The sequence below is a fragment of the Neovison vison genome, chromosome 3, assembly GCF_020171115.1.
Source record: "Neovison vison isolate M4711 chromosome 3, ASM_NN_V1, whole genome shotgun sequence".
Lineage (NCBI taxonomy): Eukaryota > Metazoa > Chordata > Mammalia > Carnivora > Mustelidae > Neogale > Neogale vison.
The window spans coordinates 228,990,705-229,007,286 of NC_058093.1; the positions used below are offsets into that span (position 1 = coordinate 228,990,705).

The 16,582-nt window shown below is 44.9% G+C and overlaps 2 protein-coding genes across 9 annotated transcripts in view; one reads left to right on the top strand and one right to left on the bottom strand.

Moving 5' to 3' along the window:
* The window catches only part of RNFT2 (ring finger protein, transmembrane 2), a 68,278-nt gene extending 62,866 nt beyond the window's left edge, over window positions 1-5,412 (bottom strand). For 2 of the 4 annotated variants that reach the window (XM_044244197.1, XM_044244193.1), the window contains exons 1-3: window positions 5,303-5,412; window positions 3,499-3,668; window positions 2,932-2,990 (exon numbers count right to left, since the gene is read on the bottom strand). In XM_044244197.1, the coding sequence (XP_044100132.1) occupies window positions 2,932-2,990; window positions 3,499-3,522 (83 nt within the window). In that variant the 5' untranslated portion in view covers window positions 3,523-3,668; window positions 5,303-5,412. The other 2 variants (XM_044244194.1, XM_044244195.1) reach the window with 2 other exon arrangements.
* Window positions 5,413-5,623: 211 nt separating this feature from the next.
* Window positions 5,624-16,582, top strand: part of SPRING1 (SREBF pathway regulator in golgi 1) — an 89,348-nt gene continuing 78,389 nt past the window's right edge. For 3 of the 5 annotated variants that reach the window (XR_006383964.1, XM_044244200.1, XM_044244198.1), the window contains exons 1-2: window positions 5,624-5,820; window positions 13,931-14,087. Coding sequence is in view for 4 of the 5 variants with exons in the window: in XM_044244200.1 (XP_044100135.1) it covers window positions 5,701-5,820; window positions 13,931-14,087 (277 nt within the window). In the remaining variant the exon portion in view is untranslated. Of the gene's footprint in view, window positions 5,885-13,930; window positions 14,088-16,582 lie in introns of all 5 variants that reach the window. The other 2 variants (XM_044244199.1, XM_044244202.1) reach the window with 2 other exon arrangements.

Consider the following 16,582-nt stretch of genomic DNA (forward strand, 5'->3'; position numbering starts at 1 on the left):
CCTCCCAGACAATGACAGTGTTTTCACTCTACCCTGACCCACTGCCTGGTACTGACCCCAAGTGTCATTTCACTGTCTACCTGTGACTCTCAACCTTGGAGCCACTTTATAATCACTCAGGGGAGCTTCTGAAAAATTCTGGTGCCTAAGACCCAGTGTTAACCAACTGAATCAAAATCTTTGGGGGTGGGCCTTGACATCTCCAGTTTGTGAGATCCCTCTAGGTGATTCTAACGTTCAGTCCAGCACCAAGAACAGCATTTTAGCCTAGGCCTTGCTCCAAGAGGTCAAAGATCATGATTATTTGTTCCTACTGTCTCTCTCCTGCCCAGCACAATGCACCAGGCACACACAGCATCGTCAATAAATACTATTTGAAAGAATGAATGAATGGGCTTACTAAAAGCACTGAGAAGGCCTGCAACTGAAGAAAAAATTAATTTTGTTGAAACTTAGTGTTTTCCAACCTTATCTGACCATGGGATTCTTTTATTTTGTGGGAAACCTATTACCATCTTGGAGGACACTTGTGAAACCCAGCAGGGGAAATGCTGGCCTGGAGAAATCTCAGGGCTGGCTTCTCTAGCTCCATAAACTTGACCTGGGAAGAAATGATCATAAACCTGGTGCAAGGAAAGGAGCTTAGAGATGGCTACCCATTCTCCCTCCCCAAGGCCTATCCCTGCTGGCTCCCCAAACCCACGAGATGTATGGTCCTACTCCCTTGGGCTTGGGATAACAATAAAAATAATATTAGTAACAACAACAACAGACACCATGGCTGTGACCCTCAAGGGGCTGTGAGCTTTCTCTGCACTTTAAGAAACTGAGCTCAGAAAGCAGGAGTCCTGGCAGGTGCCCATGTTGACCCACCTAGGGGCCAGCCTCTCTCCGCCAATGGGCCCTAGAAAGCCTTCCTGGCCCCCTGAGCTCAACAGCATGGAGTTTACTGGGCTCAGGGGGCCTCTAGAGCAACCAGCGAAGACTCAACCCACCAAAGGGCTTTTTATAGCTGGCCTCCCTTCCCTGGGCCCCTCCTCAGTATCCAGCTGAGATTTCAGCCTAAATGGGAAAGCATATTCCTTGGAGGACCAAGGCTGTGCTTCCAACTTAACCATTTCAGGGCTAGAATTCGAGGCAGCCCAGGAGAAGATGATTGATCCAGATAGGACGCAATCATAATGTGGGGACACAAAGCTTTGGGGGGATGGAGGGTGGTGATGGGCTGGGCCTGAACCTCAGCTTGTTGCTTCCTGGCTGTGTGACTTCAAGCAATTTACTTCTGAAAGACCCTTCCCCCAGTTAACTAATTAACTGCTCTTTTGCCTTTCTGTAACCGCTTGGCTTTTAGGGGGTGATACTGGTCTCCTGTTTGAACAAGATACCTTCTGCCAATAGCCGAGGCATAGGCAGGAGGCAGGGGGCCGCATAGTCACGTAGGCAGGATGCTTCTCTGCTGAGTAATAAGGTCCAACTCCCCCTACTCACTCCCCCTTCCCGCCTTTTTCTTCGCGCGCGGGTCCTCCAAAGCCAATCCGCAAACACCAAGTATGCCTTTTTCAAATGTTCAAGTTGTCAGCCAATCAGCTCTGCCCCATCCAAAACTTGTTTGTATCTGTCTATAAAAATCCTGCACCACCCCAGCCTGGTGTGCTCAGCTAGCAGGAGCTGCTGACCACCCGCAGGCGCCTGCGCTACAATAAAGAACCTCTTGCTGTTTGCATCCTGTGGCAGTGTTGAATTCTTGGGTAAGGGGATCCGCTGGTCTTACACTTCCCCTCTCTCAGCCTCAGTTTCCTCAACCATAAAAAGAGCGGTAAAAATAGCCCCGGACTCATCAGGCTAGTGTGAGGTGGGTGCAGGGTCAGCACGCAATACATGGTGGCCATTATTTTTCTGCTGCAGTCTCTGCCCACCAAGACCCCATGGTTCACTCAAGAGCAGATAGCGATTCTGTCTTCAGAAGCTAGAGAAGCTCCAAGAGGCACGCTTATTACAAGCCAGAGGCCGTGTTTTTCATTACGTGCATTTTCATACTCATTCATCAACAACCCTGAGTTTTATTATGGATTTTATCGGGGGAGAAACTGAGGTCCAGGGGTGGAATCCCTCGCCAAAGGGACCGCAAGTAGAACATGGCTAAGCTGGGATTTTGGCTAAGGGTCCTCTGACTTAAGGCCAATGCTCTTTCTTGTAGAACAGGCAGGGTTGATGATGCAAAACTCAGTTTTAATGGGACTGGTAGACACACTATGACCTCGTCGTCAACCTTGGGCTTGCAGCACCCCCTCCCCCATGGGATGTGAAGATGAGAAGCTCAGCTCCCCCTCCTGGGATGTGTGTGTAGCACAGGTGGAGAGTGTTAGCGTGAGACTACATCTCCATGGTGTGGAGTCTCTCGAACTTCACTAGACAGTAATGCTAGCTCATGAGTGTTTTCACAGATTTTTCTATTTATCTATGTGGCATCTGCTAATAAATCTGTGGCCTGTGCTTACTCCTTGTCTCTTCCTGCCTCCTGACAGTGGTGCCTCCTGGTAAGATGTGCCCCGCCCTCTTGGGAAATACAAATAACATTTATGTTATGTAAATATGTTAGGTAAATAATAAAAATCTTCCCTCAGCGCTGTTAGCCTCTCTGTGTCCTCACTCACTCACCCAAGTTAAAATCGACGGGAACGATCACTGATGCAATAAGCCAAGTGGATCCCCTGTCCCATAGGCTTTGAAAATTACCCTAAAGCAACAGCAAGCTGCTGTATTGAGAAGTACGTGCCATCACTGGGCAAAGCAGTTTCCAACCAGACCTCCTTTGATCATCTTACAAGCAACCCCGAAAGGTGGGTACTATTCAATCAGATTTGGGTTGCCCAAGACCACCTGAAATCCAGAGCCTCCAGATAGAACGAAACCAGGAGAGGTTTTACCTACCTTTCAGGTGGCCCGTTATCCGTGTTACTACTGTGGCGTCTCTGCATTTTCCTTAAGACCTGAAAGTCAACACATGGCATGAGGCAGAATCTCCCAACATTCCCATTATTGGTCGGATTGCCAAGGAACTGTAAACAAGTACTATTACTCCTACTTCGCATCCCCAGAACTCTGACATGCTGCAAACCCACCTTGCATCTTTTAAGTCATCCAACTCTTCATTCAACATTCAATCCCAGGGAGGAAAGTGTTATCACCTCATTTTGCAGACAAGGATGTGGACACCCAGAGGCAGATGAAGACGTCCTCATGTGAGAGGCGGCTATGACATGCGGAGCAGGGACGTGCTGGAGGATGGAAGCGTGAGACATGGCTTCGGCACTGACGCTGCTCCTAATGTGTGTGATTTGTGCTTGGACAAATCAGCAACCTCTCTGTGGCCTCAGATTCCCCATCTGTTAATTTGGGGGGTTGGGGGTGTGGTGTGACCGAAACCCAAAGCTACCTTCCAGCCCTCACATGTAATACGATGGTAATAGGGATGTGAATTCTACAGAGACATGTCACCTGGTTCACTGTTAGGAGCCACATGGACTTCAGAACTCCATGTTGATGATGTCTGAGCGGGGCCGGCAGGGCTCTGATGGGGTTGTGACCCCTAGAATTCAGCGATAGCAGGCCTCTCGGTCCTCTTCAGAAGGATGCACAGGTCACCAGAGCTTACCAGACTCCAAACCCTGGAGGGAAGAGAACACTTAAGGGAACAGTCTGTGGAATGGCTTGAACCAAGAATGTCTTAGGGTATCATGGGTAGTTCTAAGCACATGATTCTGTCTGCTCCCTATCTCTGGTTAGCCTCTCACTGATCCCTCTTTAGGACTCCTGAAAATGTTGTCTTAATGTATTTTGTCCTGTTATCAAACTCTGAATCCTGATTGGGGAATACAGAAAATATGTGTAAGGCCTTCTAATGGATTCCCATTGCAACCAGAATAAAATTCAAACTTTGCTTATGGTCTACAGGTTCTGCCTGATGAAGCTTCACCTGTTTCCAATCTCATTTCCCCCCATTCTTCCTTTACCCTCTCCCCACCAGGCACACTGGCCTTTTTGTTTTTCAAACAGGCAGGCTTGTCCCTGCCTCAGGGCCTTTGTACTTGCTCTTCTCAATTCCTTCAATGCTTTTCCTTCTGTCTAACTTCCTCAGGGCAAATGTCGCTTCCTTCCAGAGGCCTTTTCCTCTCATCCTCCTGACTCATGACATATTGCCCTGTTTTATCTTTTTTATAAAACTTATTTACTTACATGCTTGCTTATTTATGATCTGTCCCCGTAAGAATGTAAATGCCACAAAAGAAGGGATCCTATATCTGGCTCACCTGGGTACCTCAGCATCCAGAACTGCCTAGCACAGAGTTGCATTCAACAAATAAATATTCGGATATTTATTCAATATTTATCTTGGGATCTCAATTAATTTTTTGTATATTCCTTTCTCCCTCCCCAACCTTTCACCCTAGAAAAATAAAAGCCTAGACTTTCCATAAATAGGTTTACCCTTGAATTCTTTTTTTTTTTTTTGGTATCAGAACCAAAGATGGTATATTTTAGTTGAGAACATCATAATCGGTTGTTGAATGATTTCCTAATCCTGACCACCTTCTTCAAGGGACAGCATGGGTGTTAGCAGGACCACTGATGAGAGACAATTCACTGGCTAAACCCTCTTTTTTTTGGAACCTCAGCTAAGATATGGGTCAGTAGCACCACCTTTACATATGAAGGAAAGCTCGTTATGTAAATATTTTTCAAGAACAAGCAATGCCACCTTAATGGCCCCTCCCAGTGATTCTCCACCACTTGCAAATCCTTAGGGAAAATAAAATACAGCATCCCCAAAACACAAAGCCCAAATTTGACACACCTTCCTAAATCACACGTCCAAGATTCTACTTCAGATGCTCGACTTCGAGGGGCTTCAGATTCACTCTTGGAAGCAGGCCATACATAATTATTCCAGTACTGAATTCTGGTATAAAATTTTGCATGTGGGATGCATCCGAATGACTAAATGAAACGCCTCTTAACCACTCTGCTCCATTCATCGTACTACCTCCCTGTGAAGAATTACCCTGAGACTTCTTAATGCACGCTTTGTTTTAAGTTGCGCCCCCAGGCCGTTACAGGGCTGCACCGAAATGCTGGCGAGAGCATCTCCTGCGTTCCAAGCACTGGAAGCCGGCAGGTACACTTGAGGAACAAAGCCGCGAGCATGCCTGCAACCAACGTTCAGCACAAAACGCCCTCGGACTGCAAGGACAGGAGACTACACGGACTGTCCCCGAAGGAAAAAAACGCGTTCTCTTTTTACCTGCCCAGACAATTCAGCAATCACAGCAGCATCCTTCACGTCCTTCCAAGCCAATCACTCGCAAGGCTCGGGGAGCACGTGACTTCCGAGTGCTTCCGGCCTCTCTTCGGGTTCTCTCTCAGGTGGCCTTAGAGCGGCGCTAAGAGAGCGGCGCCGCTACTCCTGCGGTGCGCACGCGATTGCCCGCCTCCCTTTCGAGATTCAGCCAATAGAAGGCCGGTGCTTCTTAGGGACCAATGGGGAGGAGACGCGCTAAGCCGGTGGGCGACGCGAGCTGAGTGGAGGCGGGGCGTGGAGCGGGTCACGTGGGGGCGGCGCGGGGTGACTGCCGGGAGCTGGCTGGGCCGGAGGCCGCGGGGCCGGCTCCCGCTGCGAGGAATGGAGCTGCCGGCCGTGTAATGGCCATGCCGCCCGGGCCCCGGGCCTTTCTTGCTCCGAGCCCCGGCCGCCGCGCCCTTCGTCCGCGCCGGCATGGTGAACCTGGCGGCCATGGTGTGGCGCCGGCTCCTCCGGAAGAGGTGGGTGCTCGCCCTGGTCTTCGGGCTCTCGCTCGTCTACTTCCTCAGCAGCACCTTCAAGCAGGTCAGTGGCTGCCCGCCGCCCTCCCGCCTTTGCTCTCTCGGCCGCCTGGCTTCCCGCCGGGGTGGGGGGAGCCGCCTGTGCAGCCGCGCTGTCAGTGTGTTCGAGGGTCCAGACCGCCGGGTCCGAGGACCGGCTAAGGGACCTGCCCATTTCGTTGGTGCCGGGGCGAGGAGGCGCCGCTAAGGCCAGGGGCACAGGTGGAACGAACCCAGGTCTGTGGGCCCCTGACTGTGGCTTTTACCCTTCCTGCCATCTGTGCGCCTTCTACCTGTCGGGCCCAGGGCTTGAGGGGGAGGGCGTGCGTTTCTTGCTTCTTCCTCCCGGCAGTCCTGGGGGAATGTGTGTCTCTAGATTGCATCGGGGGAAACTGAGACTCGGAGAGGGGGAGGTGGTAGGTAGCCACGCTGCGAGTCTAGCGCTGGCGTACTTGCCCTGCGTTTACTTTGGGGGCTCAATGGTCCACCCGGGAACCTCAGCAGGACCCATGAGGTACCCTTTCTGGGCATAGCTTCGTTGGATGGAATTTGCTTCTTACGTCCCCATCCCCTTCATTTTTCTTCTGTGTGAGACTTTCTGGGAGAAAAGGCAGGGTGGTTTGGTGGGAAATGCGACCAAAGCATTGGACGTTTATGAGTCCGGTTTGAGCGTTTGGGTTTTTAGAAAGGATGACAGCATACCTCGGAGTGTATCAGGGACAGTACTGGTTTATGCTGTTCCTCTGATGTCTGATTGCTGTGAGGCTCTCAGGGGCCAAGTTGTTAAATACAATATATTAATGAATATAAAATAAACTATGTGACCCTAGTCACAACTAAACACCCTAGTTTAACAGGTTCAGTGGGGGCACTGTGGAAAGGGAACATAGGGAACTGTATCCCACCTCTTAACCTTAGGCAAACAGGGTGAGTGTTGTGAGCCTCTTTGTTGACTGGGATGTGTTAGTTCAAGAACTAAGTGCTTCTGGGACTTGTGTTTTCTGCAACCTCACAGACACCTTGTGGTCACGTGTTTTTCCTTCTCTGTCTGGAGGACCTCTGAGTGTTGGAGTGAGCCCGGACTCAGATCTCTGCATTCTTCCCTACCTGACCCAGGTGATTTCTGGGACCATTGTTTAAATTCTAGCTGTATGCTCTCGATATCCAAATCTGTAACTTTAGCCTAGACCTTTCCAGAAAACTCCCAATTTTTCTATCTGGTTGGTTACTTGACATCTTTTTGAATGTGTCATAGGCTTCTCATTCTTGGCCAAAACAGAACTCTTGATTCTCCACCATCGACACTTCCTCTTCAGTCTTCCCAGGCTCACTAAGTGGCATTACTGTTCACTAGTAGTCCGGCCACAGATACTTCCTTCATTCTCTCACTCCCCATAACCAAAACATTGCCCCTGCCTCCACAGTGTATCCTGATTTTCTTTCTTTCCCCTGATTGTCACTGGTGCCACTGTAGGTCAAGCTACCTTGTCTGGACTACTGTAGTAGCTCGCCATCTAGTCTCTGCCTCCTTTTTTTTTTTTTTTTTTTTTTTTTTTGGATTTATTTTATTTGAGAGAAAGAGGAGGAACAGAGGGAGGGAGAGAATCCGAAGCCGACTCCGTGCTTATCATGGATCGCAAGGGGGCTTCGATCCCATGACCCTGAGATCGTGACCTGAGCAGATATCAAGAGTTCGATGCTCAACCGATTGAGCCACCCTGGTGCCTCAAGGTCTCTGTTTCTTTTCTTGTCCAACAGTCTTTTTTCTCTACCCAGCAGTAATAGGAGTGATAATCTGGAAGAAAAAAAAATCATAGTTCTTCCCTAGGTATAATTCTTTGGCTCTCTGTTGCATTCAGATAAAACTCAGACTCCATTCCAGGATCACTGTTTGGTGAGTCTTTTTTGTCCCTTCAGGCCCGGCTAACCGTTACTGCCTCAGGCCACACTGGGTGACACAGTCTAAATTAAGGTTCATTGACTGTAGACATGTTTTATTTTCTTTGTACTAGGAATCATTAACTGAACATTTCTTGTTCATAAACTTGTCTATCTGTCTTCTCTCTCTTTCCCTTCTAGATGTTAATATTCTTGAGAACAGGAACCTTGTCTGTGTCGTTCATAGAATCTCACCCCCTAGAATACTGCCAGACACTTAATGGACCCTCAAGTGTGGTTTGAACAAACGAGTGAGTTGTGAGTCTTCTTAATTGGGGTGACTTTTCCTTTCTTCTCCAACTACTCAGATGCTGTCTCCTCTGTGACCTTCCCTACAACCATCTTAAAGGTACTCTTGTGTACCTTGTGTATTTATTTTAAAATTACAGTTTGTCTTTTTTAAAGACCTGTGATCCATGACCGTGATTGGGGAGGGATGATTGTGATTTGCCTCAAACTGTTGGCAAATTTCTCTGGGTCAGATCCCTCCCACAGCCTAATAAACACTAAGAAACCCTTCAGCTGTAACCTTTCTATCCCTGCCCATCAACTCCTGGCAGCCATTCATCAACTTTCTGTCTCTGTGGGTTTGCCGATTTGGACATTTCATATAAAGGAATCCTACAACATGTATTCTTTTCTTTCAGTTCAGTTCTTCGTAGCATATAGTAGTACTTCATTTTTTTTTTTTAAGATTTTATTCATTTATTTGAGAGAGTGTGTAAGAGAGCACAGGTGGTAGAGAGAGAGAAGCAGGCTACCTATTGAGTGGGGAGCCCAATGCAGGGCTTGATTCCAGGACCCTGAGATCATGACCTGAGCTGAAGGCAGACGCTTAATGACTGAGCCACACAGGCGGCCCGTTGTACTTCATTTTTATGTGTGGATAATATTCCATCGTCTCCATCTGCTGCATTTGGTTTTCTGTTCATCTGTTGGTGGATGGTTGGCTTTTTTTTCTATTATAAATAATGCCTCTATGAACATTAGTGTACAAGGTTTTATTTGGAAGTACGTTTTCATTTCTCTTGGGTATGGTCCTAGGAGTAGAAATGATGGGTCACGTGGTAATTCCGTGTTTAACTTTTTGAGGAATTGTCAGACCATTTTCTAAAGTGGCTGCACCAATGCAGTAAACTTTTGAGGAACTATCCTTGTCAAGTTTTGATGTAGGTACCAAAGAAGACTATCTGTAATTATTTGAAAAAGCCATTGAAATATCCCTTCCATTTCCAACTACACATCTTTGTGAGATAGATTTTCTTCACATGCTTCAACTCAGACAACGTATTGCTACAGATTAACTGCAGAGGGAGATGGGAGAATCCCGCTGTCTTCCATTCAGCCAGACAGTAAAAAGATTTGCAGAAATATAAAAGCATTTTCTCACCAAATTTATTTTTTTGTTTTGAACAACACTTTTTTTCACAAAAAAACCCCTGTTAACATACAGTAGGTTCATCTTTATTTTTAGTTGAATAGATAATTTAAATATTTTAAGAATTTATTTTTAAATTTCTAGTATGATCCTCATAAACCCACATATGGAGATTCTCTATATAAGGAAGATAAAGGGTCTTTGGGACCCAACTCGGAGCCCATTCTGGCTGATGCTGTGCTCGGTGCATTTGAGTTTGCTCATCTTGCTCCGCTCCGCGCTGCAGTTCTGGTCACCTGCCACTCCTGAGCTGTGCGACTTGAGGCAAGTTTGCTTCACTTTGCCTACCCTCCGTTTCTTCTTCTGTGAGACGGAGATATGGTATGGAATATATGGGGCTGGGGGTGTGTGTTGGGATTGAAATGAGAAGATGCTGTGAGAAGTCGTAAAGCTACTGGGCCCCATGCTCTGCTTCAGGGAAACTGAGCTCGTGGAGCAGACGCAGCTGCTGCTTGCCTGGAGAGGAGCTGATTACCCTCTGTTGCTTTGAATTCCTCTTTTCTTTGGTTTTCACGTTAATTAATGCTTTGGGGGATAGTTTAAATTGTAGAGATGGGAGTGCAGGAGAAATTAATGACAATGGTGGGGATGCCATTGGGCTGTAGAGGATTGGGTGCCAAGTGACTTGGGCGCATTTACTTAACAAATGTTGAGTGAGCCCCAGCTGCGTGCTAGGTGCGCTCTGCTAGGGTGGTGGAATACAAGGGGTGGGGGCAAAACGGATGAGGTTTCACTCCAAGAGCCTGTATTGTGCCAGGGAGTGAAGGGGGCAGAAATGGCAGGTGGCCAAAATGATTTCAGATTATGATTTACCCTGTGAAGGAAACAAAACAAGCTGCGGCGGTAGAGCATCAAGGTGGGCCTGACCCTGTGGGGCATTCGAGCTGAGACGGAAGAAGTCCCCGTCTTGGAGTCAGAGGGTCCTTAGAGGGCCTCTCGTGTAAATAAATGTTCTCGTGTTCAAGTGGAGGGGTTCTTGAAAGTCTCTGGGCTCTTGGCATAACTCCTTGAAAACGTATTAACATCTTCAGCTTTCAAGGAACTAAGTGTGTAAATTGAAGTAGACTAGTGTGTAAGTTAGATACTTCTGAAGTGTAGCAAATCGTAAGAGAGTTGCTAAACTATTTCTTATTGTTGTTGTTACTGTTCACCAAGGTTTGTATGTTTTTCAGAATGTTTGTCAAGTTACTCCCCAGGGTAGAGGAGAACAGTGACCCATAATTTCACTGAGCATGGGACATTTATCTCACTTGACCTTTATGGTAACCCCTGGAAAACAGACTGGGCAGTTATTTAAATCAGGCTAAGTAACATATATTAGTAATAAAAACATTACTGTAGCTCCTTATAATTTATGAAGAAAGGTCTCTCTTTTATTTTTTTGTTTTGTTTTTGTTCCCATTCTTTGTACCGCGTGTGGGCCTCTTTTGTGGTTGATTGTACTGATTTCTCTGCACACTTCTTTATCGATGGCTCGGGGGGCACTCTGAGAATAGAGAACCTGACTGCGTTTGTATATCCTTACCGCTTTGTACGGACTTGCTGCTTTTGTGGGGGGAAGCACATGCATGTGCGCGCACTCACACACAGGCATGAATCTGTATAAAGATAAAAAGCCTAGAATTGAGACAACCTAACAGAGTAGGTCAGTTTGGAGAGGGTTTAAAACCATGGAAGGAATCCCCTCAGTGGCCCTTCACTACACCATATTGGCGAGACTGGACCCTCAGAAACACGAATGTGTGCTAATTCATTACATTTGCCACTATGTTTTACACTGTCCTTGTACAGTCTTGTTTGATTGTACAACTCTTATTACCCAATCCTTTTGGCCGGGTCTTGGATACTTACATTTGAGAACTTGAAAAGTGTTCAAGTGCCAGAAAAATTGCCTTCCTGTTGACTGGGAGCATAGTTACATGGAAGAGCTTTCCGGGATGCACTTGGCTGTGAACTCTTGTTTTCTTTGGGGAAGAATAACAGGACAGTTTCAGAGTGGTGTTAGGAGTACTTTCAACCTTGTAAGATCCATTATACTTTGACCAGCTACTTACTAGTCTTCACGGCTATTAATTTATTTAGGACAGCATTTGGAGCTCAGTTTCGTTTGTGCATAGCTTGATTCTACAGTTAACTGATATGGGCCCAGCAGAGCAGAGGAGTATGAACTGATGGTAGTTAAGCAGTGTGCACCTAAGTGATTTGTCCATATTCCCAAGGCTTCTGCGCGTAGCCCCTCTTCTTGCACCAGCCAAGGATTACAGATCTTGTTTTTGTATAACCCATCCTGTTTCTGCCAGTGCCAGTTCTTGCCTATAAGTGAAACAAAGAGAAGAGCAAAACAGAAATTAAAGTCACCACATGCAACTGTTTTACACTTAGTAAATTAAAGAACATACTCCAGTACTGGTGCAGTGGTGGTGGACTTGTTACGTAAATGCTGGTAATACTACAAATGGCGTATATAACTTCCGGGACGTTATTTGGCACTATATAGCAGGGACTAGTTCTAGTATTATTACTATGAGTCATTCAAGAGAATAAACAAACCTCTGTTTTTATTGCAGTGCTATGATAACAAAAACTTGGGCTGGGTCAAATGTTCTGTGGAAAGTGTGTTTACTGAATTATGGCACATCAACGTGATAGATTATTATATGGCCTTGAAAATGCTGTTATGAGGATGAGGTGGGTACTTAATGGTTTACCATCCAGTTAGGGTCAAGAATTGAGCCAAGCATCCTCATTTGTAGTCTAAATGCTGGGGTTGAAGGTTAGAAGTTAATGTATAAAAATTGATAAAGCTTTGTTTAAGCAATGGGACTATGGGCAATTTTTGTTTTTAATGTTGGTAGTCATGCTTTTTTTTTTTTTTAAATAACATTTCTATTTTGGGAGAATTACAGATTCAAAGAAAAGTTTCAAGGATAGTACAGAGTTCGTGTAGATCCATCCGTGTCTTGTTAGTGATAATCATATTTTTATTATTTTAAATTAAAAATGAAAATATTCCAAAAATGACAGAAGATGTTAGTAATCCCCTCTATCCCTTCCAGGTTAATAGTCTGTAGCATATGTTCCCATACTTTTATCTCAGTTCTTACAAACCTGTATGTGTATGTTATTGTTATCATAATGTGTGATATATAATATCAAATATCATAATATCATAATGTGTGATATATAATATCAAAATATCTTTTGTAACTTGCTTTTTTCACGTAGTATATTGTGACATCCAGTGGTCTACACACAGTGGTCTGTGTATTAAAATCATTCAGGTGCTTTAACAATATCGATTCCCAGGTTGCATCCACAGAGATTTTTTACTCAGTCTGAAGTTGGGCTCAGAAATCAGAATTTGTTTTAAAAGTCTTGTGTAATTTAATGGGCAAGCCAGCTTTGAGAACTGCTCAAGGTAAATACATACCAGTCACATCTGGGATTTTTGTAATAGCCATGGCTATTATTCAGTCATTTATCTGTTGGGTTTCTAGGTTTTTCCTACAATGTAAACAGTACTGTAGTAAGCATCCTGGTGCATCCTTACACATTGGTACTTTCTGTAGAAAATGCTCAAAAATGTGTTTATTGTATCAAAGTCGATGTGGATATGTGTATCTTAAATAGTAGTAGCTCTTCTTAGGTTCCTTTCCTAAAGAAACCTCAGGAACTGTGAAGCTCTGTTTCATTGTTTAGAGTATATATCCTCTGCCATCAAGACTTTCAAGATTAGTCCTTTTTGGTGGTGACACATGACAGGTCATTCTTAATGGTAAAAACCACAAAATTTATTAAAAAGGTAGAATGTTTAAAGTATATAAAAAGCTTTTGGGAGGGAGTCTTGTATAATTGGTTTGTTTTCCAACAGCAAGTTGAAGGATTCAGAAGACAGCTGTCTCATGATTGATTGTTTCATACTTAGGCACCCTCCCCCTTCATGCCTTTAATAGTATAGGAAAAACAGTATTGAAAACTCAGCCGCAGCTTGGAGGCTAGGAGACAAGGCATAAATGCTTGTCTCTAGAGCAGCATGGCCCTTTGCACGTGTAGGTAAAGGGCTGGCTGGAAGGATGTCTTATGAAAGGTATGTTGTAAGAGTTCCACAATTACTGTCTTTTCATAGGAGAAATTTGCAAGTTGGCATGCTTCTTCTTGCCCCTAAAACCAACCTCCCAGTTCAGTGTTACCCTAATGAAGTATTCATAATGGCAAATGAAAGTGACATTGTGCCCCAAATGAGTCCAGGTATTGTCTAAAATGACAGTTGTGAAATGCCTTTGAAGTTTCCTCTTCTATTTTAAAGGTATATTCAAATTTTACATTCTGTTCAGCAATGTGTTTATTTTATTATAAAAAATATTTTAAATGATATACCATCAGGAAGAAAAAGTTTAAAGCTTTTTCTCTCTCAAGTTTGCAAGAAATTAACGCTTTCGTACACATTTAAACAGGCATGTAATCCAGAGGCATTTAATGTGAGTATGCCAGTTTTGAAGCATAGCCTTAATTTATTACTTTTCCTGCAGGTTTATTTTGTGTTTTATATTACGGCTTTGGCTCCGACTCGACTCGGCTGATTCCAGTCATGCAGGCTTTCTTACGTTGTTTCTGTCCTGTTGTGTAGTTGCTTTGAGAAATTGGTGGGAACGCAAGAGACAGTACTTTAACCTTCCTTTGGTGGTCTCTTTGTAGGAGGAAAGGGCAGTGAGAGATCGGAATCTCCTCCAGGTTCAAGACCATGACCAGCCCATTCCGTGGAAAGTGCAGTTTCACCTGGGGAACAGCAGTCGGCCTGGCAACCAGTGCCGGAACTCCATTCAAGGGAAGCACCTCATCACGGATGAGCTCGGTAGGGCTGGCTCCTTCCTCTCTTCTCTGCAGCCATTGAAGGGCTGTGGTGTGAGTCATTACTGGGGTTTTATATAGTGCCATTCCCAGCATTTCTTCATCTTTATTTCACACTTTACTTGTCATTTAGGTTCCCCTAACTGTCAGAGAAGTTTGATCTGATAATTATGTCTCCAAACCTCCTTGTACCTGTACTGCACGGTTTCAGCATTTGTTCGGGTGCGGGCCCCTAGGCTGCTTGCTGCTCATCTCTTCCTGGCCCCGGGATGTTCAGATCTTGCCCAGGTTGTCTTCTCATCTTAGTGGTGAACTCTATACGGTAGCCAGTGTTCCTCCTTGGTGACCTATATAATATCCACACAGTTCTGGCACTTAGGAAGTGTGCTTGTTGACTGACTGACCAGGTGATTTCACATGAATGATAAACACGTTCATTTTTCTTTTTACTATTTATTTACTTATTTTTTTTTAAAGATTTTATTTATTTGAGAGAAAGAGTGCACAGGCAGAGGGAGGGGGAGAGTGAGAAGCAGACGCCCCACTGAGCAGAGAGCTTGATGTGGGGCTTGATCCCAGGATTCTGGGACCATGACCTGAGCCAAAGGGAGATGTTTAACTCAATGAGCCACCCAGGTGCCCTATCTACGTATTTTCAAGAGGGCACGCATGTAATGAGCTGGGGGGTGGGGGGGGGCAGTGAGAAGCAGACTCCCCACTGAGCAGAGAGCCCAACCTGGGGCTTGATCCCATGACCCTGAGTTCATGACCTGAGCCGAAATCAAGGGTTGGATGCTTAACTGACTGAGCCACTCAAGCACCTGAATGATAAACCCATTCAAAATGTGTTACTCTTACAGTGAAAACAGCAGCTCCTCTTTCCAGGAGCTTCATCTCAGAGTTTTGTTGCCTCATTTTAGTCTGTAAGAAAGGGGATTCCTGTGCTGTTGAAGTGGTTGGATTAGCTGATTGTGGTCTCACCACTTGAAGGCTGGCCCTGTCTTTCTGAAGAGGGACTCCCACACATGAGCTCTCAATTATGTGCTGGGCACTGTGCTAAAACTTCTCCTTGAGTATCTTGTCTGATTTGTGTAATAGTCCTGTAGCATAGACAATGCTCCTGTCACTTTGTAGGTGAAGGCAGGCACCAAGAGGCTAAGAAACTTAGCCTTTTTTTTTTTTGCCCCAGTGACAGATTTTTTTTTTTATATTTAAAAACAAAATCAACCTCCCCCCAAGGAACCCCCCAAACAAACAAAAAATCAGATTAAATAAAATTTACAGTGAATATACACATACATCTGTATGTGCAATTAAATACTGTCTGTTACTGTGGCACAAACCTCAAAGAAACAATATACAAGTGTTCTGGGAGGTGGGGGGAGGCCCAAGTTTTAACTCTTTGGGGTTTGGGGAGACAAGATGGGGGAAGTGAGAGAAAGGGGAAATCAATTCTGCTTTTCTTAATTCTGTCCATATAAATATATTCATAAAGACCAGAAATGAAAAGGGAGCTTGGGATGGTAAGGAGATCGAATAGGGGAGTGTGGGACCCTCCCAAATCTACCTGACCAAAAAAATATGAAAAAAATTAATTTCATGGTGGGAGAAGAGATAAACAATGGCAGAAGAGGATGGGAAGGAGAGGGAAGCAATGGCAAGCATTGTCTGCAGTGGGAAGGGTTCTTTCATAAGCCATGATCAAGTTGCTATTATCACACCAGAAGAGTAACACTTTCCCTTAATGTCAACTATCTGAACAGTTTTCAGAGTTCCCCGATAGTTCTGTAGATTGTTTTTTCTTTTTTCAGTTGGTGGTTTGCAAATAATCCAGTTGGCTTGTTTGCTGGAGTAAATTTTGCTGTATTTCAAAGAGTCTCAGCACTCTTGTGAGTGTGGCAGTACTGTAATCGACACAGGGCAGCCTTGAATTAGAATATTCAACTATACACAATGACTGAACAAAATGCAGACATGCTGTCATTAAAATGAAACGAGTGCATTTACTGTTCTTTAAAAAACAAACAAACTTTGCATTCCCAGCAAAAAACAAAAACAAAAACAAAAAACAGCTTTCCCAAAAAGATCGCAAAAGCATTAGTCCAGATGAGATTATTTGGAATTGAGGAAAGGGATCAGAGGAAAAACACCCACCTAAGGTAGAAGAACTGGAAAAATTTGCACAAAAACACGGTGACAAGGGGTGCTTGGGTGGCTCAGTGGGTTAAAGCCTTTGCTTTCGGCTCAGGTCATGATCTCAGGGTCCTGGGGTTGAGCCCCGCATCAGGCTCTCAGCTCAGCAGGGAGCCTGCTTCCCTTACTCTCTCTCACTGCCTGCCTCTCTGCCTACTTGTGATCTCTGTCTGTTAAATAAATAAATAAAATCTTAAAAAAACAAAAACAAAAACCCTCGCGGTGACAAGCCAGCAGCGGTGCCAGTGCCAAACTCTGTCTTTAAGATCATATTGAAAAAGCAAATAATATTGCAAATAGCCTCTT